At 39.4% G+C, this 25,959-nt stretch overlaps 1 protein-coding gene across 1 annotated transcript in view; it reads left to right on the top strand.

Annotated features, from left to right (window-relative positions):
* The window catches only part of LOC122989179 (glypican-1-like), a 42,016-nt gene extending 17,231 nt beyond the window's left edge, over positions 1-24,785 (top strand). The window contains exons 2-10 of the mRNA XM_044361884.1: positions 12,218-12,376; positions 14,680-14,897; positions 15,400-15,573; positions 17,053-17,218; positions 17,332-17,462; positions 18,857-18,994; positions 19,445-19,575; positions 22,802-22,977; positions 23,340-24,785. Coding sequence (XP_044217819.1) covers positions 12,218-12,376; positions 14,680-14,897; positions 15,400-15,573; positions 17,053-17,218; positions 17,332-17,462; positions 18,857-18,994; positions 19,445-19,575; positions 22,802-22,977; positions 23,340-23,521 — 1,475 coding nt within the window. The 3' untranslated portion in view covers positions 23,522-24,785. The remainder of the gene's footprint in view (positions 1-12,217; positions 12,377-14,679; positions 14,898-15,399; positions 15,574-17,052; positions 17,219-17,331; positions 17,463-18,856; positions 18,995-19,444; positions 19,576-22,801; positions 22,978-23,339) is intronic.
* The last annotated feature ends 1,174 nt before the right edge of the window (positions 24,786-25,959 follow it).

A 25,959-nucleotide genomic window follows, 5' to 3' on the forward strand; every position in this document is an offset into this window, starting at 1 on the left:
CGATGAACGTGGACCACTTAACTGACAGTTACATTCAGCCGTATTTCGTAGTATTTGATGTGGGAAATATTCGTAATCGTGACCAACATACTGTAGGATAGCTGACATCACTTTACTTTATAATACATATACGTTTTGAGAGAATGGTAATGCAGCCAAGATTATGTTTTTTATCAACATCTTGAGGAAACATTGTTAAGGAACGTATAAGTGTTCATACTTAATGCATCAGCAGTATTTTATTTATTTGCATACCTACAGTATCTGCCTTTGCAATATAATATCTGCTTGTTACGACTAAAACATTATTAATTTTTTTTACGGTTATGTTTTGGCACTCAACACTTGGGTAAGGTTCGGGAAAGACTGGATGTGTTCACTTTATTGTTATTAACTGAAAGCACGAATATGTCCATAATTATCCTTCATTGTAAGAAAACTGCATGCATAACTATGGAAAGTTGAAGCTTGAATGCATACTGTGACCTTTACCTTTATTTACTCCATTTTACTTAGATTTTTTAAAATTTGTTTTCTCCTCCAAATCAATTTGGTTAACCTGGAGGTTTGTTTCAGATGTATCAGATCATGTGACGTCTTGTAATTCTTGCCCAGTCTGACTTCTTTTTAGCGATGTTGCTACATTTCCAGATCACTGCAATTAACTCTGTAAACACAATTTAGGTGTTTCAAAATTGTGAGAGTATGAAAGATGTTGTAATAAGCTGCAATTATCCTATGAATAAATAAATACCATTAGCAAAAAATGATCAGAAAGTACATTAACCCCTTCAGGTAACAAGCTCCTTTAAGAGTACTTTTTTTAAAAAAAAAAAAGGACAACAATGATGCTCCATCCCACAGGATAGCTCCAGTTTTATTTTTTGTCAACTAGAACGAGTTGAAGAACAGTCCAAAAGCGGGAAACTAGTAAGTTGAAAGACATTATATTGTTATGCTTTCCAGCGTGCTGATTCAGCTTCAGCGTATACTGTCCGTCTTCTGAGAAAGATTAGTCTGCAGTGTTGGTGCAGGTTAGATGTGTGATGGAGCACTTCTACTGTGGCTGAGAGAGTAATTGGATTTACACGTCTCATTTAACCTGCTAGATGCCTCAACAATCTCAGATATTGGAAACATCACTTGTGTTCCTCAAGTAAAACAAACTTGATCTTGTATTTTTCATGGTACAGAAACAATCCGTAATTGCTTACAATTAAAGAAAGTGCAACCAAAACAACTCTTGACCAGTTCAGCAAAGTTCAGCTATTTGGATGCTTTATTATGATTTAAGTTATAATTGCAAAGTCTGGGTGGTTTTCGGGGTTTTCCTTTGGTTCAGAACATTTGTTTTAACAGCAGTTTCCCACAGTTGCAGAAACACCAAAAACTGAGCGGCGACTATTCATGTGAGGCTCAGTCGGAGGATGTGTGTGTGTGTGTGTGTGTGTGTGTGTGTGTATACTGAGATTATCCTGTGTGTACATTCCATTTAGCGTAACCTACAGCCTCGGGGTATTATGTCTGTGTAAGTGACATTAAATGTCTCCCTACCTTTGTGTGTATGTGTGTGTGTGTCTCTATGTATAGATGGAAAAGCTTTACATATAATTTAAATAACTGGTGTGTGTGTGTGTGTGTGTGTGTAATGAAATACAGTGATCTGATCCTCTTAATTGTATGTCTGGTGACCTTGATCCACCTAATCAAGACCACAAGGGGAGGTATGTGTCAATGTGTGTGTGTGTGTTCTCATAAGCTCCCGTAAACTGATGTGCCCTTTTGCATTCAGTAGTATTAATCCTCCTCTGTATGGCTGTATTGTTACGTTGGATATATAGTGGTTTATGACTCAATTAAAAAAATAAACAGACTGCAACCACTGTAAGAGGCTGACGATACAAACCTCAACCCGCAGAGTCATTAAATTAATTAAAAAAGGAATGATGTGGTGTCCCGATATGAGTATTGTTTTTACAGTTACCTGCCGTGTTCTGTAAAATATGTCTTCACTTCATCTAATTATGTTTGAGATGTACTGAGGTATAATGCAGTACATCTAAAGAAATACATTTTAAAGAATATACTTTTAACTGACATACAGCTGTGTCAGTTGAAAGTAATTTTTACTGACACAAGAAGAAAGTCTTCTCTGTGCTAGTATTATATATTGCTTTAAAAACTCATACACTGATGAATAATCTGTATAATTTTCCTCTTAATTTCTTCTTGAAGGCTGTTTACCTTCATGGTTTATATCACTGTATGCTCTGCTGAGGTTTTTGAGGAAATCACAATATGGCACACATATTATAGATGCAAAAGTTCTTGCGTCACTGCCTCCATTAGGATGTTGAACCTGTTACCACTGCGCTACAGATGATACTTTGAAATTAATTATTATGATGATTTAACGTGACTATAATTTGATGAAAAATTAGGATTCTTTGACTATCCTGATTTTAAAGTAATATGGGAAATGCAGGTGTTCACTTTCTTTAGAGAAAGTGAACATTATGAGATCAATACGATTCATGTCTGTACAGAGTTGGAGCAAGGAGGCGATTAGCCTAGCATAGCATGAAGAGTGGAAACCGAAATAGTTATACCACATAACTCTAACAAATTGTCATGTACATTATTAAATTAAATAAAATTACATTACTGTCGAGATACAATGTGATAATTAGAGAGCTTTAGAGTTGCTGGTTGACAGAGTTTTAAACTTTGGTAGAGAGCTAGCTAGCCAAGCTACCTGCCTCAAGTCTTCATGCTTGGCTAAAATAAATGTGCCTTCTGGTTCTAGCTCTGTACTTCACAGATGTGAAAGTGGTGTTAAACCTACAGCTGCAACTAACGATTATTTTCATCATCGATTAATCCACGGATTATTTTCTCAGTTAATCCATTAGTCCATAAAATGGTGAAACATGTAGTTTCCCAAAGCCCAAGGTGACGTCTTTTGTCCTGACCAACAGCCCACAAAGTGTACAATATCCAAAGATACTCAGTTTCCTGCCATAGAAGACTAAAGAAACTAGAAAATATTCACATTTGAGAAGCTGGAATCAGAGAATTTGGACATTTTTTCTCAAAACAATCAATTGATTAGTAAAATAGTTTGAAATTAATTTAATACTTGACAACTGATTGATTAACTGACTAATTGTTGCAGCTTTAAATACACTCCTCAAAGTGAATATTATGTCAAACTATTCCTTTAACTTTGCAGCTTGATAGTAGATTAGAATTAACGATGAAACCGATGGTAATAATTACAGTGAGGATCTCCCTCGGTAGAACTAATCAAGGTTGAATGGGACTTTAATTTAAACAGGTCTGATTCAGCTGATCACACTTAATGTAAGATCAATGCTGATCAGGCCAATTTACTGTGATCGACAACAGCCCGGTTGAGCTCAGCTACAGCAGATCCAGTTCAGCCACATTTTGGCGATACAGCTAAATAGCTTTTTGCACATTCTCTCGCGCTGGGAAAATTATGTTATTTGCAAACAAGTTCTAGTCCATGTCATGTAGCAGAGAAAAACAACTCGTTGAACAGCCAAAAATCTTCCCATGAACATTAAAAATGCATTTTGCCAAAGGCGAAATACCAATTATCTGTCTGTAGCCAGAAGCCAAACCAATAAATATGCTCATGTTTGACATACAAGGCAGTATGGCACCATATCACTTAAAGGATAACATTCAGAAGAAATTAATTAATTCTCAGTGTCAAACAGAAGTTAAATAAATTGCTGCGTTAACAATGTCCTGTCTGATTAAATCTGGGTGTTGCCTAAAACTAAAAACAATTTGAATTAGATTGATGAAGCTTCGGCTTGATGGAAGTTTAATTTCAGCATTAGTCAAGTTCTGCTGCACCTAATGACAATCAATAATAGTTTGAGATCAGGACAGATAGTTTTGTGCAACAGAATGCATGTCAACTGAGAAGTGTCTGCAACGCCACACTTCCTGTCACCGAGTGGCTTTTGATTCAGCTCTTTGCTGCCTGGCTAGATGGCTTCCTGTCAGGCTGCAGCACAGTGCAGGATACCTGTTCGCCTGCTTGGCACACGTACTGAGGTTGGCTCACTTGTCGAGACGGGCTCAGGTATGCCGGGGCTGCGACAAGGAATGCAGGGAAAAAACTTAAGAGACATGAGACAGAGCGAAGGGGTGTGACAGCGAGAAGAAAGTGAGAGCCAGATGCTTTTGATGGGAAAAGGAAATGAATAGCTAAGCAAGTTGTCTTGATGTGGCCTCCATGGCTACCACTGTAAGCTGTTATAGCTACATCTGCAGGATGAATTAAATGGATCCACTAATGATTAAGTGCAAAACAGCCTGCAGCAGAACAAGGTTTTTATAATGCAGCAGTATAGCTCCAGGAGGGCTGTGGGAAACTGTGTTCACTTCTTGGCTTAATATCCACCATTAAATGAATTTATCCCCATAAATATTACATCAGCTGTTTCTACATAATCAATACTACCAAGGATTTATCTCATCAGTATTCCTGCCAGTCTAATGAGGTGAATAAACTCTGTTCCTCATGTTATAAGGAGAGTAGTTTGATTTTACTGTGTTTCGCCTCCACTACATTCTTGACTCAAAGGTTACAGAAACCCGATTGAGGCAATAAGGTCGTGGGTTTGAGTCCCTGAGCAGCTTATAAAATGTAAGAGCAGAAAGCGGGAGACTCATGGCCAAAAATAGAAGGCTGTGATTGAACTAAGGAGGAGCACTTAGGGTTGATTGTGATAATGATGATGATGATGATGATGATGATGATGATGATGATATTAATGTGAAGCAGGATTTACTGGGTAGGAGGCAGTGTGCTTAAGTGACCTTTCCTGGAAATATACAGTACATGTTTAAAAATCTGATTGGGCAACGATTGGGCAAGATGCTCATTTATCTCGCGTTTCTTGTTTTTCTTCCCCACATTGTTACTGGCTCAACAACTCGAGCAATACTCAAATTTATGCCTATCCCAGGTGAGACACTCGCTCTGAAATTTCATCGTTGCTCACAGCAACGCAGGAACTCATTTTCTGCTGATCAAGCTGATTTTTACTACCAATTAATGGTAGTAAAAATCTCCACCCCTTAGCTGCAGATGTTTAGCACCACTAAACCCTTCATTTTCATGAAAAAGATATTCCATATAGTCCATGCTTCACTTCTTATGCCAACAACTTTGGATTATACATACATGCACCAAACAGGGGGCTCACCTAAACTGTCCATCATTATGAGTAGGTGATAAATCATCTGAGACATACAGAAACAAGAGGGAAAAGGGGAGAGACTTAAGGGAAATAACAGAAAGAACCAGAGTCTCAGGCGAGTTAAGTCAGAGGCTGAGCTGAACACAAATACACAGAAACACTCCAGCAGACACAGCTGGTGCATCGATGTACAGTTGGTATTTTGGCAGTTTGGGGCAAATAGACACGAACGGTCCAATGGTCAAAAACGTGCCAATGAGGTGAGGGGGAAATTTGCTTTGCGTTCTGACTGAATATACCATTAGCAGGAGCAGCACAACAGTAAAGAGCTATGAAGGGTCCTAGTGGCTCAGTGGGTGTTTTCACAAGGTTGTACATTTTAATTCAACTGTCAAAGTGTCAATTTACTTTTCCATGTCTTCTTGATGATTTGCCATCTGAAACTGTAGAAGTAAAACCCTAAAAAAGAGACCCAGAAGGTGTTTATCTTATCACCGTTAGGCAGAAAGCTGCACCCTGCATAGATGTGTGTTTTTTAAAGAGCTGTTTAAGGGATGAGACTTAGTTTTAGGGTTAAAATTATAATTAGGTTTATGGTAAGGTTAGGTAATGTTTTCTCTCTGACTACCCAATGTCACCCATCAGCTTGGAGGATTGAAATAGGGCACAAAGGGTAAGGCACAAGCCAGTGTACTGTATGTCAATAAATACACCCCCCTTCATGTAGGACCCCATGGAAAAGAGAGCAACAAGGGCAGCCTTCATGAGATAATACTACAAAATGGGATCAGTCATCCAGGATTAGATGATTGAGATAAAGACAAAGCATCGGTCAGGGGGGTGAGAGCCAAACATGCTCCACAAAGATGGTTCGGGCTAGGCGTCAGGGGCAAATCTTTGGTCGAGAGATCAACGGGAGCTGCGGGTTTTAGGGGTCAGGGTTACTCGTAGCTGTGAGGGTTTAGACGTCAGTATGCGACAAAGTGAGTGCTTGTGAAAATGTCAAACAGCATCTGAACCCCCTCCCCCAGTACCTTTCCATCGCTGGAACTGCGGGGGCTGTGTCTGGCAATTTTTGTAACTTTCCGCTACTGACTAGCAAGCCCAGTTAGCGCGGTAATTGGCCGGTTGTGCCGAGGTGAGACGATAGGCAGGATTTAAACTTTTCTCTCAAGCTCTCTTTTTCATTATTCAACTGCATCTGTCATATTTCATACAAATGTGCAACACCGTGAATGCCATTTGAACGATTGTTTTGTCTCACCCTTCTCTATCTTTGAGTGTGGCCGTTCTATTGGGAATGCTCCCAATAGGACCTATTGAGATGCTCCGAGCATTGTGTTTTTCTCATCTGAACAGAGCCTTAGGCACTAGGGAATGAATTATGTCAAAGAAGGTCCTCACAAGTGTAGTACAACTGTGTTTGTGTGTGTGTGTGTGTGTGTGTGTGTGTGTGTGTGTGTGTGTGTGTGTGTGTGTGTGTGTGTGCCCCCCCCGGGTTATGGATTTAGCTAAATATATGCTGAAGCTTGAGGGCAAAAACAATTTGAGCAACCGAATCTCATATAGAAACAGATTTTATTTGACCAAATATCATCTCCTCTCACATCTAATCTCTCCTCTCCTCTCCTCTCCTCTCCTCTCCTCTCCTCTCCTCTCCTCTCCTCTCCTCTCCTCTCCTCTCCTCTCCTCTCCTCTCCTCTCCTCTCCTCTCCTTTTTTTTTTAACATTCCTTTCCCCCACAGCACTTAAGAGTTGTGTTTTGCTTCGAGGCTTTTGCTTAAAAGGAGTCCACCTTTTTCCACCACTTAAATAATCTCACTCTGTCGCTATGTGCAGATGGAAACCCACAGGGTCCGACACGAAACCCTTGAGCAAGGCACTTGATCTCAGATTTCCTGAGCAAACCTGCACTGTGTTGAACCTTCTGGTCTTTTTAACTGCTGGAAAGCATCTGTCTGCATGTATTAGCATGTTTGCCTGTGTGCTTTTTGCACACGTGTGTGTGTGTCACCACTGTGCTTACTTGTGTCTTTCCAAGTAAATTAAGGTTTTATAGCAGGATGCCAGCGGCTTCCATTACCCAGCAACCCAGGAATGTAGTAAAGCATATGTGTCTGTGGTAAACGCCCTACGTCGTCTGGGTTGGTAGCAAACCAACAACCAAATGTTAACATTAGATGCAGCTCATGAGTACCCAAAGATGCTGTCTGCTGTCTCTAGACCGCATATGTAACGCTGATGGTGTGGGTTTTAAAGCAGCCGCGGCTTCTCTCTGTCTTCTGTCCGACGCTGAAGTGAACTCTGAGACATCCTCTCCTTTCCTCTCCTCTTCTCTCCCTCAATCCTACCTAGTGTTACCAGATTTGACAGATTTGCAGATTAGTACAAACTATGTATGTATAAAATATATTTTTTCAAAGTCTGAATAGGCTGCAGCTTACTTACTTATCAAGAATGACCCTTGTGTCCTGTGGTGCTAAAGAGATTTTGCCACTCAGAACCTCCCTGATATGTTCTGCAGCTGAATACGAGTGCGAAATCAGGACAGTGTTTAGTAGACACGCCTCATATCTTCTGTTTTATTACTAGACTATAACTTCAGGTGAACCCAAAACCACAGTTACTAATATAAAGAATATCTCTACCAAATCTCTCAGATAATGGTACATTAAACAGGAAAAGTATTCACTTAGCATTTATAAGATGCTGGATTCTTAAATTAATACAATTAAAAGAAAAAAAGTTCAGCCTCTTTGTAATGAACTGAAATGACATCTGGTCAACATAAAGCCCACCGCCCTGTCAGTCTCTTCTTTTTCTTTTTCTTCTCTAAAAATTTGAGGATATAACCTTTCTATAACCTTTCATCGGGGGAAAACCACTCATATGGTAGAAAAAAGGGCCAAAACCATTTTACCCAATTCAATAAAATGTAACAACTCTTTTAATTAACTTCAGCAATTGAACTGAATAACAATGACGTTGACTGAACTTTGGGTGGGGACATAATATAAGAAATAACTGACAATATGCTCATTGCAGAGCTATTCTGATTGCACATGATCATATCCTTTTAATTTTCAATAGTTTATAATAGTTTATAATTCAATAGTTTATAATACTATAATTTAAAACACAAAAGATTTCCTTCAAATGTTGACATACAGTACAGCAAGCAGTCAAACACAGAGAGGTGATGTAGTAGTTTTAGCTGAAAAACCCAGATTGACAGGATCGTGGGAGTCGTGTGAAAATTCACAGCTAAAGTGTGAGTATGCTGTTACAATTTTAAGACGGACTTTAAATAATCAGACACGCAGCTCAATGAAAAAAGCAGGTGTGATTAACAGAAAGTGATTTTTAATTGATGGTGTTATGGTCTCCTCTGAGACAGACTAACCTGCACTTGACACTTCCTGAAGTAATCTGAATATTAAATGAGCGTCCTGGTTTCTCCATGGAATGAGTGTGTGTGTGTGTGTGTGAGAGAGAGAGAGAGAGTTCAACTCAAGCTCCCAAACTTCAAATCCACTTTTTTGTGTCTTCTTGTATTTGTAATAAAGCAGTAATAGCTTAAAATATCCCCCCTCCAAAAAAAAAAAACGATGTAAGAGAGGAAGTAAGGTGGTGCTATACTATGGCTGCCAGTCTCTCTCTCTCTCTCTCTCTCACACACACACACACACACACATAAACTCACTCACACCAGCCAGTGCCAATGAAAGATTCATGGAGCGGTGATGATGAAGGCGTCTCCTCTTCTGCTCCACTTACCCTGGTGGACAAATTCTGCCCCCCAACCCACACACATACACCCACGCACACACACACACACACACACACACACATACACACACATACCGACCAAGGACCTGTTAAGAAGGAGGAGAGCAGTGATGCACACAGCTGTGGGGTACTTACTCCCCCTTAACCTTCCCAGACACACATGAATACACACACACACACACATGCACACACACACACACACACACACACACACCAATCCTGAGGCATCCAGTCTGCCAAGAGACTGATGCTGCAGACTGCTTTCTAGGCTGTCTGGCAGACTTGTGTGTGTGTGTTCATGTATGTATGTATGTATGTATGTGTGTGTGAAAAAGATCTTTATTTTTACTCTCCCTCATGGCCTTGACTATCCTCCCCAAGGATAGAAAAAATGTTGAAGGCGAGCAATTTTCCAGCCTTTTCTCTATATTTTTATGTTTTATGGTAAAAGGTCAGAGTCACATTGTTTCAAGATTAAGGTTCAAGTTTCGGGTCGTGGATCATGCAGATTTTTAGTCAGTTGGATATGAAGCGTGAGTGAAAACCACTGTTATATCTGCATTTATCTAGTTTCTGTGTTGCACTTTTGGCCAATCAAACAATATATCCTGTAAGATGACACCAAATCAAACTTGTAAAGGTTATGACAATGTTTTTTTCATGGATTTATGCGTTTATTATGATTGTAAATAGTAGAAATGAGGGGAGGCATACAATAGCCAGACTCAAACCAGGGATGTTGCATTTACATTTAATTCCCAAGACAGCAGTTGACCTTTTAAGTTTAAGTTTAAGTTTGTGGTGCAATATCTGTTTTTTTCTTATGTGCAATATCTCCTTCCAAGTGCTGCTCCAGTACTTCATTAGAAGCTATGTCGAAAATTTGTTGGAGTGCTGTATATAACTGTTGTAAATAATGTAATATCTCTCAGACCTGGCTACTGTCTAATGATTACATTACAAGAGTCAAAGTCAAGGTTTTATTTATAAAGCATGTTTCATACATAGAGGTAGATTCAAGGTGCTCTACAGAGAAGTTAAAGCAACACAATTGGAAAACGAGCAAAAAGGCATGAAAATAAATAAATTAAAATGTTAAAAAATACTAATAAGAACACAATAACAATAATAAGACCTTGAGTTTTTAAGGTTTTAGGTCTGGATTTAAAAGCTGCTGTCGGGCGTTCCTGAGACCATCAGGCAGCTGGTTCCAGCGCTGTGCTGCATGATGACTAAAAGCCGCTTCTCCTTGTGTAGATTTTGCTCTGGGCACCACTAGCAGTCCACTTCCACTGATCTAACGGGTCTCGCAGGGTTATATTGCTCATGCATATTAGTCATATATTTAGGGCCAAATGCATGTAGAGATTTAATTAATAAGACTTTAAAATCAGTTCTGTGGCTTTACTGGCAACCAGTGCAGAGATTTAAGAACTGGGGTGATGTTTTGGTTTTGCTGCAGTAATCAGTTTTGCTGGAGATAAAAGGATGAATCAATTTTTCCAAATCTTGTTTTATCATTTTATCACCCTGACTTGTTGTTAAGGTGATAAAATGCTGATTTTGTAATTTTGTTATTGATAATGCTCAATAAAGGGCATGCCGGGAGTTGATAAAAGATATGTCAATATTTGCTTTTAATCACAAAAGACTGAATGTTAGCTGAGCAGAAACCGGAGTTGCTATAGCAGCAGAACAAACAACTGCTGAACATCTGAAACAGCCAAAAATTTAACAGGATTTTATTACAGAATCAAAATCAAGTTTATGAATAAATAAACAAATATTTAAAAAAAAAAAAAAAAAGTGCAGACAAACACAGCTACAGAAAATATAAAACAACAAGGTATGGAAAACGAGGTTGAAATCCACAAAACAATAATTATACATACTCTAAAAGGATTTCAAGAGCTCAATAAATGATTTATGGAGCGGTGAGAGGCACTCAAATACTTTACTTAGGCAAAAAACAGCAGTACTGCATCAAAAAAAAAACACTCCAGGATTGCAATTCAAGCAAAAGTAAACAAGTTGTAGGAATACAATATGTACCAAAAGTAATGAAGAATGGTTTCTATCGAAGTGTTAAACTATTGATGAGTTAATACAGTATGTGGGCAGCATGTTGTAAAAGCGTCTGACTCCTAACTGCATGTGTCCTGCTGTTATCGTCATACGAAAACCTCATATGTCCAATTTTGGGGAATTTCATGCTTTCCTATAAGTTAAAGAATTACGTTGTCCTTTAGAGCAGTGGACTGGGGCTACAACTAATGATTATTTTCTTAATTAAATGAATCATTTAGTTTATAAATTGTAAGAAAACATTGAGGTGACGTCTTCAAATTCCTTATTTTTGCTGACCAACAGTCCAAAACTCAACAATATTTGTATTACTGTCCTATATGCCAAACAAAAGCAACTACTCCTCACATTTATGGAGCTGAAACCAAAGAATGTTTGGCTTGTTTGCTTGAAAAGGGACTGAAACAATTCATCAATTATCAAAACAGTATTCTAAAAGGGGTTGCAAGTTAAATCTGAGGGGTCATAAGATGTTTCATATATTAAAGCAGAACAAAACACATTTGTCTGCTGCATTTATGCTTTCAGACTATCATCTAATCTTTACTTTTTTCTGAGTTATTATATCATTTGATGGCTTTCAGGCCTCTGAATAATAGGCAAACAAATCAAAGAAAAAAATCCTTAGTCTCATTGGTCGCAACTGGTAGACTGGAGACCAGTAAAGGAGGGTCGCGGGTTGAAAGTTTCAGGTCTGTCGCACCTCTGAGCACAGCTGGCATCACTGATATGTCTGATAAGAAGTGTTTCGGTTCCATTAGCACATTTTTGGATGTGAGATTAACTGTTGCGTTGAGCTGCATTTTGGTAAAGTGAAAAAAATGTGTGAAGAGTTTTGAAAAAATAAACTCAGTGTAGATAAATGTGCGTTATGTAGTAGTAATATATCTATAATTAGTACATATACTACATCTCCTAAAGCAATTAAAATGAAAAATATATACATTTCTATATAATGACATTGTCTTAAACTTCCTTTACTGTATTGTCAAAGCCCTGGTGTTTCGTTGAGGTGACATCTTATAGTCAATTAATGTAAATTATTTAAATGAAATACAGTTAAATTAATTAATGACTCTGTGTTTTCCCCACTGCACCAGGTGAACATCTGCGGATGTGTCCCCAGGGCCCGACCTGTTGTACCAGCACCATGGAGGAGAGCCTTGCCGGTCTGAGCACCAGAGAAACCGAGGGACTGATCAGAGAGGCCGGCAGGTCGCTGCAGGCTGCCTTCAACGCTCTCCACAGGAGCTTTGACAGTAAGTAGGCTGTGTTTGTGTGTGTGTGTGTGTGCGCGTTTGCAGGATGAACACTCATTACTGTGTGAGCTGATGTTTCAGCGGTGAGCACAGAGGAGTGTGACATTTGTAGGTTGTGTATTTTAATGTTTGTGTTCGCTACAAGCTCTGGCTGTGCTCAGCAGTCAATACAGCAGCTTCAATAGTAACGGTGTGTGTGTGTGTGTATGTATGTGTATGCGAGGGAGAACATGTGTGTGTCCTGTGCGTCAAGGGGACCCCTGACTGGGTGTTATAATGAGAGCAGAGTCAGCCAGACACAATGAAACGTGATAAGCCGATCCCCTGATCTCGAAGGGGCACACACACACGCACACACACACACACACACTCGTGTGCGTTCACACAAACACGCACACACACAAACGGAGGGGTGTCCCCCGGGGCCGTGGCTGGTTCAGCTAATGAGCAGTTGACCCACTGAGGAGCCGAGTCTGCAGATCACTGCACATCAGAAAAAAGGAAGGATGGAGGGAGGAGGAGAGAGGAAGAAAGACTGATAAAGTGTCACCGCTAACAATAGGGAGAGACAAATACAGCAAGTGAGAAATGTGTCATTAGTAACGAATAGAAACAGTGAGTCAAAACAAAAAACCTGAGGAAGGAGGAACAGAGAGCAGGGGGAGGACCAGCCAGAGGAGGACAGTATTATTATCTGAAGGCAGCAGGCCACCTCAGTAGCAGTAATGTGGCCGTCCATCTGGTTGTGGTTAGAGCAGGCTGGCACTGGTCCACAGCCTTTGAAGCATGAGGGAAAAGCCCAGACCAATATACTGCAGAGACAGCTCACTGACTCTCTTATTCTCTCTGTTTGACCTCTCTATCGCTGCGTATCCATCTGGTTTCAGAGAAGATTTCAAAGAAACCTTTAAAAATGTTAAGAAATAAATGTGAATTAGATGTGATAATCACGTGAGTAAGGAAGAGAGTAAATCAGCTTAATGACTTAATAGTCAAAAAAATATACTGAACATAAATGAGAAAAGAATCTTTCAATTAAATAATATATATGATAATATTAAGCACACATGGTTTAGTTGGATCCATTGGATGTAATTTAACTTTCAGTCCATCCAAAGCCATCGTCCATTTTTCACCTGAGAAGCAATTTAATTATTTATTAATCTTTCATTTAGCAGTATTTCAATATTGCTGCTTATTGGATCATTTTTCTACAAAATTAAATTACACTTTGAGGGGAACTGCGCAAAATTTTACACATCAAAGTCTGTTTATGGGTCTTTTGTGGCTCCAGAGGGAGCTGCGTGAAGTCTGATAAATTGCCTCAAGTGATGTCACTTGAGTCATCTTCGATTAGGCTGAAGACTACAAGTTTGAAAATGAAAAAAAAAAAAAAATCTGGAGGTGTGGAGTTAGAAAGACGAAAGGTTACCAGACCTCTAGCACGATGCACCTAAATCTCTGACTGAACTGTTGGAGGTCAAGTTGCATTGTGGGTAATGTATGCACTTGGTTTTGACAAGAAAAAAGGTTCGGCTGCATACATTTTGATTTTTTAAGCTGTCTATCGTGAGTCTGACAGTGTTATACAGTAGAGGTGCGATGCTTTATCGTTGCAGGGATCTTTTAAACCTGCACAAATCAATGATTTTAAGGAATCGTTCCTTGTTTCAAACCCATAGAGAATTGTCACCCAACTATGCAGTTCCCCTCAGCTCTAAAGAGGTTTTTGCGTCTTTCAGCTCATTGTTTTGGTTTTACAACCTACAACTTTCAGGTCACTATTACAGCTCTCATCAGTGTTGTTTCCAGTCACAGCACGCTGCTGTTTTCAGCAGCAAAGGTTTAATTAAACCACCGTATCAAACCTTCCCAGCACCATGTGGAAGACAAACAAAGTTAGCGACTAGCATCATGGAGCATTGCAGCTAAAGACCCAGTTAAATTATTGCAGAGGTTAGTGACAACCAAAACAGAGCTAAAGGGTGAGTTACTATTGAACTTACATTAGTCAGGCGGCCAGAAACATGACTCCAAATAAATGTTATTCTGCAGCTTCTGGATGTGTAAAAAACTGTTTGCTAAGACGATAGCTATATCAGCTTAACAAGGCTATGATTTGTCAAACATGTGCCTAATGTTCAGGTTGTGAAAATATTTCAGTTTCCATTCAGCTTTTCTATTTCAGTTAATCACAATTTGCCAAAAGAAGCCTCCTCCCCTCTCCTCCTTTTCCTCTGCTTGTTAACTCTGCTCACTATCATCTCCTTTATGTCTCTCTTCCCTCTCTTCCCCTCCTCCAGCCTATTTCACTGAACTTCACGGGCGATCTGAGCGCTCCCTGCAGGAGGCGTTGTCTCCCCTCGGCCCCCTGTACTCCCAGAACACCCGTCTCTATGGAGATCTCTACTCTGACCTGCGACAGTACTACAGGGGCTCCGCTCTCAACCTGGACGAGACCCTGTCGGAATTCTGGTCTCGCCTCCTGGAACGCACCTTTAAAAGCTCCACGCCGACAGATGTGAGTTCAACTTCAAGTCTGCCGTTCATTGAATAAGAGAAAGAAGACCAAACCTATTTATTTATGTGGTATTATGACTGAGATAGGAGGGAAGAGGAGAGGCTAGGTCACAATATGGCGGCCTCAGTCTTATTTTTGATGTCTGAACTTGTACCTTAATAATAGTCAAACTCTATATTATACATAATTGAAGGATTTGTAAACTATTCTGCTGATCCTTTCAGCTGAGAGCTCAGCTGCCTCTTCTCAACCGTTGCTTCTCTTCTAGCTTGTAAAGGCATGATTAAATATTTGCACAACGTGACAAGCTGATAAAATTTCCTTTTTTGGATGCGTCACTTGCACGTCCAATGTTTTTTCATCTATCGTCTATTATCACGCTATTATCGCAGATTTACACTCTCCTGATAGGGAGGAGAGGTATTATTTGTAGTCTTTTAAATGTAATAACATACTTCTCCCTACATCATGTCTGCTGTCCACCGTCACCTCTGTCTGACAGGTCATCTTGTCAGAGGACTACCTTGAGTGCGTTGCTAAGCAACAGGAGACGCTGCGGCCATTTGGAGACGTCCCGAGGGACATGAAGGCGAAGGTGATCCGGGCTTTTGTCACAGCCAGGTCATTTATCCAGGGCCTGGTAGTCAGCGGAGATGTTGTCAGGAAGGTCTCACAGGTGAGTGTGTGTGTGCTTGTGACACGAGAGGAGATGCAGTGAGACAAACAGAGAGAGTCATGATGAGTTGGTGTGAAAGAAACTGAGATTGAGAGTGAAAGATATGTTGTTTGTGTCGTAGTGAGAGAGAATGATTTATTTGTGTGTGTGTGTGTGTGTGTGTGTGTGTCATTAAAGCCTGCTGGGCTGAGTCCCAAGAAAGCGGATATGATGGATGGTCGTCACACCCTAACTGCCAGAGAAAATGTCTCCACCCTAAAACTGGAAAACACAAAGATCATCAAAACTTAAGTGTCAGACTCTGCCATCAGAACAAAGCTCTCATTTGGAGGGATGACAATGTTGTTGTCAAATTATGGGTGTGATGGTGTTTTTGCAGCTCTCGATGCAATTATTTTTTTCACAAATACTGATGCAACTGCGTTTGTGTTATTCTGCGTTTAGTGAAAAGGCTTGAACTAGCTCACATCATCACAACAAGGCTTTTTTACACCCCTCTCTCTGTTCGTTCACGCCCTTATACATACGTATGCTAGATAAGCTTTGTCCCCATTCGTCAGTTTAAAGAACCACACCACTGATTTTGCACATTTTAATCTATTTTTGACAACTCTGAATTATATCACAGCTATTTTTCAAACCATGCTGCGGTGTTTTAGATATCACATTTTTTTTTCTACCATCCCAAGTTTCTATTAATTTCCAATCTTTATAAAAAATCAGAGCACATTCTTGAAACATGTTTGTGTTATCACTGTCAACACCGAGTCTGTATTCATTTTGGTCGACACATTATCATTATGAGCGCAGATGTTTTAAATCTGTCATCACTTAAAGCTCGTTACCACACAATGATTAAATAACACTTACACAAATTAATACAGACTTGGATGTTGATAGCTGATTATACAAATGACGTTTCGAGTGTCTGTTGACTGATTTTCCTACTGCATAGAAGTGAATGTGAGAAAGCTAGTAGGAAAAATGCATCCAAACAGCTAAAACTGTATTGCATTCATTTGAAAACAAAGCAAAAGTGTAATCCAAAACTTGCAACCTCACTGGTGGAGTCCGTTAACTCCCTGCCTGTAGTACCACCTGTAGTGGTAAAAGTACTCCACTATGAAACCGGACACCTGTCATGACTTGCGTTCATACTCAGAAGCTGACACCGTAACAGAAACCATGTACTGTAGAAAGATTAACAAGCAGGGCTGTCATTTCCTTCATGTTCAGGCTGTGCCCTGTATAATGTTACAACACCGCCCTCTACTGCTCATCCTTTTCCCTTGAGCTATTTGTACTTGTAAATTTTGGAAGGATAGAGCAAAGTTTTGACTTGAGTCACCACCTTTCCCCAAGTGAGGGGGGAAAACCGCGATAACACATCTCATTATAGGTCACTTTGGATGTGAATGTCCTCCTTTCGCTACCCATCATGAGGTTCGTAATGCTAACTGTCCCATCAACCCTCTTCAGGTTTCTCTGAGCCCAGAGTGTGCAAAGGCCCTGATGAAGCTGGTTTACTGTCCTCACTGTCGCGGCCTGGCCTCCGTCAAACCCTGCTCCAACTACTGCTCCAACGTCATGAAGGGCTGCCTGGCCAACCAAGCCGACCTCGACACCGAGTGGCAGAATCTTATAGGTGAGATTCAGATTCAGACGGTACAGTAAGACCTTGAAGGGTAATAGGCAGAGGTAATCCAGATGTTCTTATAAGTGGGTACGAACATCTTCTCCGCTCTCTCTTCTCTTCAGACACCATGATCCAGGTGGCGTCTAGTTTCAGCATGGAGCCCAGTCTCGATGTGGTTCTCTCCTCCATTCCTGTGCGAATCTTTGAGGCTGTGCACTTCCTACAGGAAAACATGGACACATTCACAGCAAAAGTAAGATGGCTCACTTTGGCTCATCACTTGAATACACACACACACACACACACACACAAACACATTTCTCTAGGAGCATTTTATCTCCAGTAAGATGTCACCTCATGCTTACAACATCCAGCTCAGTCCAGATCATTATTTATGTAGCAAGGCAGCATTAAAACACAAAAACATGAAACATAAACACAATAAAAACACAATTCAAGACATCAAAAGTGCTGGTACTATGCACACAATTCTGAACAAATAAAGGATGCATGTTAAAATGCAAGGAAGACACTCACATGAAGAGAAAATATAACAAAAATAAAGTGCTATACTGGGTGGCGAATTAAGAGCACTTATTGCATTTGGTATAAATGAAAATTGGAACCTGTTGCACCTAATTTTCGGAAACCAAATTCCTTCAGAAGAGGATGGCCTGGATTTGATATGATGAATTTAGCTTTCTGTGTTCTTTATCTGCTATAAATGTGACTTTACTTACTGCCTTGACATTGTTTCCCAGTTTATTCCTGTTTCGTACATTTAAATTCCCATACCAATACCATACCAATCAATAATCTGTAAAATAACACCATCACAGGTGTCAGAAACTACAGCCTTTTGTAGCAAAGTATCTGTAGCTCTCTACAGTTTCTACTTTTGTCCTTCATCAATATTATTACCTTTAAGGAACAATTGCATTCCTGACATAAAGCTCAAGAATGTTCTCCGATGGTAGTAGGCTCAGCCCTTCAGCACTAACTTTTGTTGGTTGTCTAAATATATCCTCCAAATGAGGGTTAATAGCATTAGTGTGTTGCTAGGCTCCCATAATTTTCCATCACATAACAGATGTGGTAAATATTGACACCCAGGCTTATTCAATAAGCAGTGGGAACAGCAAAAAGACAGAAAGTCTTGGCCTTGTTTTCAAAGCAAAGCAGATTTGTACTTTTTTAAAGTGTGGTTTATTTTAAATCTCTGCCTCTGCCTGTTTCCATAATTTTTTACATGTTGAATCAAGTGTAATGTATTCATCAGTTGGTACATTTTCTTTTACTGTGAAGACTAATGAGACAGAAAGTCCAAGTCGAATCAACATGTCACTCTAGGCAGCATTAATGCCTCAATATGTTAGATGTAGGATTTAAAAAATTAATGAATCTGGCAGTAAAAGGAGGCAACCTAGTCAAAACAGCTTTACAGTTTTAAACATGTATCTATGGCGACATCTAGTGGATATTACTAGCACTCACAAATGTTGTAATACAGTATATCTTAGAGCTGTATTTGGGAATGTGAGGTGATTTGAGATGGGTTTTTTTGAGAAACATTATCCACAGCTTCTATTACATGTGTGCTGAAAAGTATTTGTATATGTGTGTGTGTGTGTGTGTCTGGATGTTTAGGTGTACCAGACATGTGGAACTCCAGGTGAACCAGAGACAGGAAGTCCCGCGCTACACGAGCAGAGGAAGAAGAGCGGCTCGCTGACCGCCTCAGAGTACAAACCCTCCCCCACTGCTGGACTCAGACTGGAGATGCAGGTGTGTATGTAGAAAAGACAAAGAGACAAGAGTGTGTATGTGAGAAAACAGTATATTTACTGTAAGTTAGTAGCCTTTGTTCTGATGTGTTTTTGAATGAATGGTTGAAAAGATGTACAGCAGGATTTCTTATCTCTTATCTTTTTTTAAAACAGATACATTTCTGTTTATGTTTGCACTACTTTTTTATGTTGAGAACACATCCCATGTTCGTTGTGTTATTTGTCATACACATACAAGTCGCCAGCCCACATGGACTTATAAGACACTAAAAAAGTGTATGTAAGTGCCTTTGTCAAGGCTATCCATATATTACATTAGAGATAGATTGCATTAATTTACAGGTATACTGTTGCTTTTTATTGAAAAAAACTAAACTTGTTTAGGATTCTCAAATCTACTCTTGATACTCCCTACCCACACATAAACTCTGGGTGTCTCTGTTCTCAGGTGTCAGATCTCTCCAGCAAGTTGAGGGAAATGCGGCAGTACTGGCTTCAGCTCCCTGTCGCACTTTGCAGCAAATTGGCAGGAGGAAGCGCCGGTCAGGATAAATGCTGGAATGGCATTACTAAAGCCAGGTGAGGAAGAAACCCACTCTAGGAAAATGTGAAAAAGCTTTAGTTTTTTCTCTCAACATTAAAATGTATCTGTCTTTGGTTTGATTCAGTATTGGAGTTACAATCCCTTTGCAAAACCAGAATTTTTAAACAAATTATCTTTCTTACATGTCATGTTACTGTCTCTCTGCCATTTAGCTATTTAATTTATGAATGTTTCATTGAAGTTTATTCCCTTAAAGTATGTATTTTCATTTGTGGTTACACGTCTGACCACTTCAAATGTTGTGAGCATTGAATGTCAGTCCATCGTGGTTGCATTCGTCCTTGGATTTATATATATTTCAGATTTCAATCCTTGAACCCATGTTGATGTTGACGTTCCTTCAACCAAGCCTCGACACTCCCAACTACTCTTCCACCCAAATATCTTACAGAGAGTTGAATAAAACACTTTCAAGGTCTGAAATCTGTTCAGCACAAGTTTTATTCATGCAGCCCACACACAAGCTGCGTGACAAGAAGAAAGCGTATATTCTGTAACACTAAGATGCTAACTTTTAAAGAGAAGAAAAGAAGAAATAGCTTCTGATAAAGATGCTATAACGCAGCCTAGATCTTTTCTTCAACAAGGACATTTGTACCTTTTGTTTGAGAACAAAGAGGCAACAAACTATTTCTTCTCAGACAAACTGAAAGCAGAGGTGTATGGAAATCTTTTCTATATACAGCAATTTGAAACCCCATGCATTTGTAGCTACACACACACACACGCCTGCACATTTTTAGCCTCGCTTAATCCATGTGTAAATGGATTATAAAACAATTTGATGCCATGTTGATATGTATACATGTTATCTTGGCCCCCACACATCTCATATCCTTTAAAGTGGTTGGCTTATCGCCAGCTGATTAGATTTATCCTGAGCAGAACACTCAGAAATATATGACAGTGAATTTCAAAAGGCATGAAATATAGATATGTGTGCGCACGCGTGTGTGCGTGTGAATAATGTGAGAAAAGGACATGAAATATAGATGAATCGCTGACTGTGTGTGTGACAGATTAAAGAAATATAAAATGTGTGTGTGCAGATATGGCAGAGAGTGAATTATAAAGGCCAGTTCATACTTTCAGCGGCTGTGAGGCTCCTTGTTGGTCCGTGTGACGCAAAAGTCGTCATCCACTCATGTCCATGAGGGTCCGCACGCAGCCCAAAGTTTGTGACTGTGAAGACTGTATGCATAGCAAGCGTGTCAACTGCACATGTGCTAGAAAAGCAAACAGGAATGCCTGTTTCTTCTACTCTGTGCATGTACTGTACTTTTCTTTTTTCTACTTTTTCTTGTTGTTGAGGAACTCCTCAGCTGCATTCAGACTGAAAAATAGCACTGTGTAAACAATACATGGGGCTGTGTTGGTGTGGTTGTGTTTTTCAAAGTGCCGGTGAGACAATGAAATACGATCCAGCAAGTCTGGTCGGCGTAACAGATTATTGCATTTAAAGTCTGATCAGGAAAACACTGTGCAGTAGTTTGTAATGGTCACAGAGTGGATTTTACAGCTCTGGAAAGTTATCACGCTGCAACGCTGTTTACTAGCGGGTACATGTGAAACGCGTCTGTGTCCGCAGACCTCCGAAAAAGTATGAATGCAACCGCGTGTGCTGCGTACAAGTCCGCAGCAGCATGATGAGCCCTTAACTGTGATGAATTGTGTTGAATTAATTGTTTGAAACTCTGAACTACAGCGACATCTAGTGGATTTCCTTAGAGCTCATTAAATGTCACATGAAATTACAGCTTCAATAAATCCTTCCAGTGGAAGATAGAAAATAGGGTCGGCGTATAGAGTTTAAATAGGCTTTTTAAATATATTTTAAGCACCTTCAAGAACATGAATTAAACCCCACCACTAAGCACAGGGTGTGTGTGTGTGTGTGTGTGTGTGTGTGTGTGTGTGTGTGTGTGTTCTTGTACCTCTATCTTAGTGAAGTAAGAGTTTTAAACCCAGAATGTAGACGTCTGAGATTTTAAAGGGCTGTTTGTAAATGTAACCCTTAAAACAGGTTGTAGTACACAATTAGGTTTAGTTTGCAGTTAAGATAACGATGGGGTTGGGCAATAATATTATATATATGTTATCGTATATCTACTTTCAGTAGTATGGTATCATGGCAGTGTATTTTGTTGTCCAAATGAATGATTCCAAACAAAAAATGTAATTAAAAATGATCTTTTAGTCGCAATTAATTTTTGATTTAGACATGTATACTGCAGTTTGTTGTAATTTTACATACATTTTCAATACTATTATTATTCTGCCATATTATGATATTGATTTCCCAGCCATAAGTAACAATTGGGGGTTATACTGTACATGTAGTTATGATTGGTGAGAGTAGGCTTAGGGGCAAGGTGACAGTGATGAGTGAGTCATGAACAAATCACTTGAAACAAACAACTCTTTTTACTGACTTGGGAGTGACAAGTCCTCGTTTCCACTAACCTGTTCACTGACTCACCCTTCCTACCTGCTAGCTAGCTAGTGCGAACTGTGAAGACGAGGTGAGACAACGTGTCACTATTGTGCAACTCTTATATTAACTGTATTTGTGGAGATGTATCTAACCTAGCCCTGTAATAAAGCAACCACTTTGGTAAGCTGAAATGAATGTCCGAACGTGAACACTACAGCAATTCCTATTGAACCATCAAACACCAACCATTCAAATCACCAACAGTCTCCAAGAGAAATATTTCAGATTTCAGATAATTTATTTGTACTAGTAAGGTGGGGACTGATTCAGTGACTCGAGTGACTTGAAAACCCGACCTTCTTTAGTGAGTGACTCATAAAACTTGAGTCGAACATCCCATGTCTCGAAGGGGATACACTTTATCAGTGAGGATCCTCACAAGTACAGAAGTACAAGCACGTCTGTGTGCATGTGTGGGCTGTATTACAGTATGTTAGTCTATCTGCTGACAACCGCTGTCAGCAAAAATGCCACACTTAATTTAGAAAATTGAACACAGCTGTGCAGACTTACTGAGTGTGCATGCATGTGCTTTTAAGTAAATAAATTCAAATAGTGCCTTGCTTAAAAAAAGTACCCTCTCATTAACCAGATCCTTTCCCCTACACCCATAATAAGGTTGTTTTTTTTTTTTTTTTACAAAAATGCCCTAATGATGTTGCCACAATCCCTTTTTCATCTTTCATCTTTTCATCTCATCCAATCAGGTACCTTCCAGAGGTGATGGGTGACGGCTTGGCTAATCAGATCAACAACCCAGAAGTGGAGCTTGACATCACCAAGCCTGACATGACAATCCGGCAACAGATCATGCAACTCAAAATTATGAGCAACAGGCTGAAAAATGCACTGGATGGCAATGATGTGGATTTCCAGGATGCAAGTGGGTTTCTATCTAATATTTGTAAAAGTTCTTTCCAGTTTTAATATCTTATATATGAGACACCTTGTTCGTTCTGTTATGTTCCATGTGTCTCACACATGCAGGTACAAACACCACTGCATGAAGCTAATGAATGGTTTTAATTTTGTTAAACCAGTGAGAATAATTTGCCATCCAATCGTTATTTCCATCTGGGTCCAATCCTTCAATGATTACAGAAAGCACCCTACAGTTTCCTAAAATGTTTGGACAGAATACAAACTAGGTGACATTTATCTCAAACAAAAGAAAAACTAATCTTCTACTCATCTGATCTTAAAAAATAATCAACAATTTCTTCCCCTTCTCTGTCGACCTCCTAGGTGATGACATAAGTGGTTCAGGAAGCGGTATGTGCGTAGGTGGTCAGTGTCCTCGGGGCAGACCGGGATTGTATGCCTACCCACCAGACAACAACCGAGTCAGAGGCGCAGCCACATCTCAAACCCGCCTCCATAGCCTCCTCCTCCTGCTCCCGCTGGCCATCCTGCTGCTTCAGCGATGATGGACCGCCGCTGCCTCTAATCAGACTCTGAAGTCTAGAGTAGAGCTGGACCATGGGACGGACAAACTGGGTTTGGTGGGGGGAAGATTGGATTGTAACTTTGCCAAAAAAAATGAAAAAGACCTTTGGGGAATGAATGGACAACATTTTCTGTGAAGAAGAGGAGCAAAAGTTGAAAGTGACAATTTTCTTTGTTTTGTTTTGCTCAGTTTTAATGTGTCATTGCTTGGGTGTGATTCAGTTTGTTGAGCTGGTTTCAGTGGATTCAAAGGATGAGGATGATGAGAGAGGAAGACGGAGACAAGGAAGACGAAGAAGACAAAGAGAATGATGACTTATGAGGATGAAGATAATGATGGGAATGATGATAACGGTTTATTGACTTTTAATCAGGTCCTTTTAGCTCCTGTATCCAGTCAGCAGACGGCAGAGCTCAGTGAAAAAGTGTGTAGTACCCTGATACGTGGTGGGTTCAACAAGGCTTTTTAATTTAATTTAATTTTTGAACTGGAGTCAAGGCTGTCTGCATTAACAAACATTGTGTAAGCTGTAAATGTTTGTGTACATTAGCTAAAAGACTGGCACCATATTGAGCCATGGATGTAGAGTATGACACTATATTGGCAGTGAATCCCCCATAATCCGTGATGTAGTCGTCCAGATGTTTTGGTGTGTGTCGGCATAACAGAAACATTGAGTAGGATTTGTTTGAAATACTGCAGATAAATTATCACACTCCTGAAATGTATGAGATGTTGTGATTGCAAGATTTAGCCTCACTTTTACTGTTTACTCAAGCATTTCAAAAGCAAAAGGAAATGACCACTTTTTTAACAACTCATCACCTTTGTAAAGAAAGAAGCAGCCTCATCAAAGCACTTAAAAACAACAACAGACTAGCAGTTAAATCCTATAATTTTGTCTTGCAATGAAGGCAGAAAACTGCACGTTATTCTGACTTGTCTGGTTACAATAAACACAAAAAACTCCACAGAGAACATATGGCACAGTAACGCGAAAGAGGATTCCAAGTAACTGATTGATATTAAGTCTTGGAAGAAACACATCAGGTGTAGCAGCTATAGTGATATACAGTAGGTCATACCAAAGCACTTCTTACACTGTACGTTGGTGTCCTTACAAATATTTTCTTTTCATCTTGACAGCAGACATTAAACACAAATATGTGCACCATTTGTGACAATCCTGGGAGCAAGCCAGGTTTTTGTAACTGCATAATGTTTGGGTTTTTTTTGTTTTTTTTTTTTTAAAAATGCATCACTTAGAAAGAGTGCTGTGACCCAAATCCATACTACACACTGATTCTAAGTACGTTTTTGAGTATTTGGTGTGTTCACGCTGGAAAAGTGGGAAATTTAAGTGTAAAAAATGTGCTTTTACGATTCATTGTACGAATAAATTGAAGGAGCTGTGAAAATGGAGAAAAGAAAATTCGGATGGTGGTGAAACCGCTACAGGAACACATCAGAAAACGAAAAAAAAAACTATGAAATCTTTATTTAAAAAAAACATCTTGATGTTGATGTTTGTAAAGTTTAATTTGCAGTGAAGTTAAAGTCGCTGCTGATTGACATGCATTGGCACACATATTGTATAATTTCCTGTTAGTATAAAAGTATGTTGGTTATTTTTGTATACTAACTGCAAAAAAAGAGTATGCTAATCATACAAAGACAATTAGTATGTTGTGTGGAATTGGGATACACTTAAGGTTGAAAGTTGAGACTTTTGTAGACACGATTTTTTGCAGAACACTGTTATACTGTATAGCTACTGTGTTTGCCTTGTAATATATCATTTACTCGGCATGCCTTTGTTTCAGTCTGCACTTCTGCTGGGACATACAGTACAGGACTCCTGATTCACAGATGACAAGTCTCTTGCACACAAACACATTTACACACACTGGGGTTGTGTATTAAGGTGATTTTTATTCATCCGTGTATTTAATCACACATTTCATTCATTAAACTCTGTTTGATTGTAGCAGTGGACTTTCCATGGACAGTTTGATTTGATTATTATTGATTTACGTGTATTAAAGGAATAGATTGACATTTTAGGAAATACACTTATTCGCTTTCTTGCCAAGATTTTAGTGAGAAGATCAATTTTTACTCTCACATCTGTCCACTAAATATGGCGCTACAGCCAAGAGCCAGTTAGCAACAGCTAGCTTGGCTTTTTTGTAACAAAATCCTCCTACCAGGCTCATATTTTAGTTTTTATCTGAGTTATCGTAATTACGAATTTCGGGCTTGTAAATAGCATTCACGTTATGGATAAATTTTATGGATGTATTGTAATTTTGTCAATGTACAGTACTTTAAACCCTCACACGACTAAGTCAGTTATCTTTTTTTAAAGACTTTATTTATTATAACACAGTCCATTTCATCACAGTCCAAATTTTACAC

The sequence above is a fragment of the Thunnus albacares genome, chromosome 9 (genome assembly GCF_914725855.1).
Source record: "Thunnus albacares chromosome 9, fThuAlb1.1, whole genome shotgun sequence".
NCBI lineage: Eukaryota > Metazoa > Chordata > Actinopteri > Scombriformes > Scombridae > Thunnus > Thunnus albacares.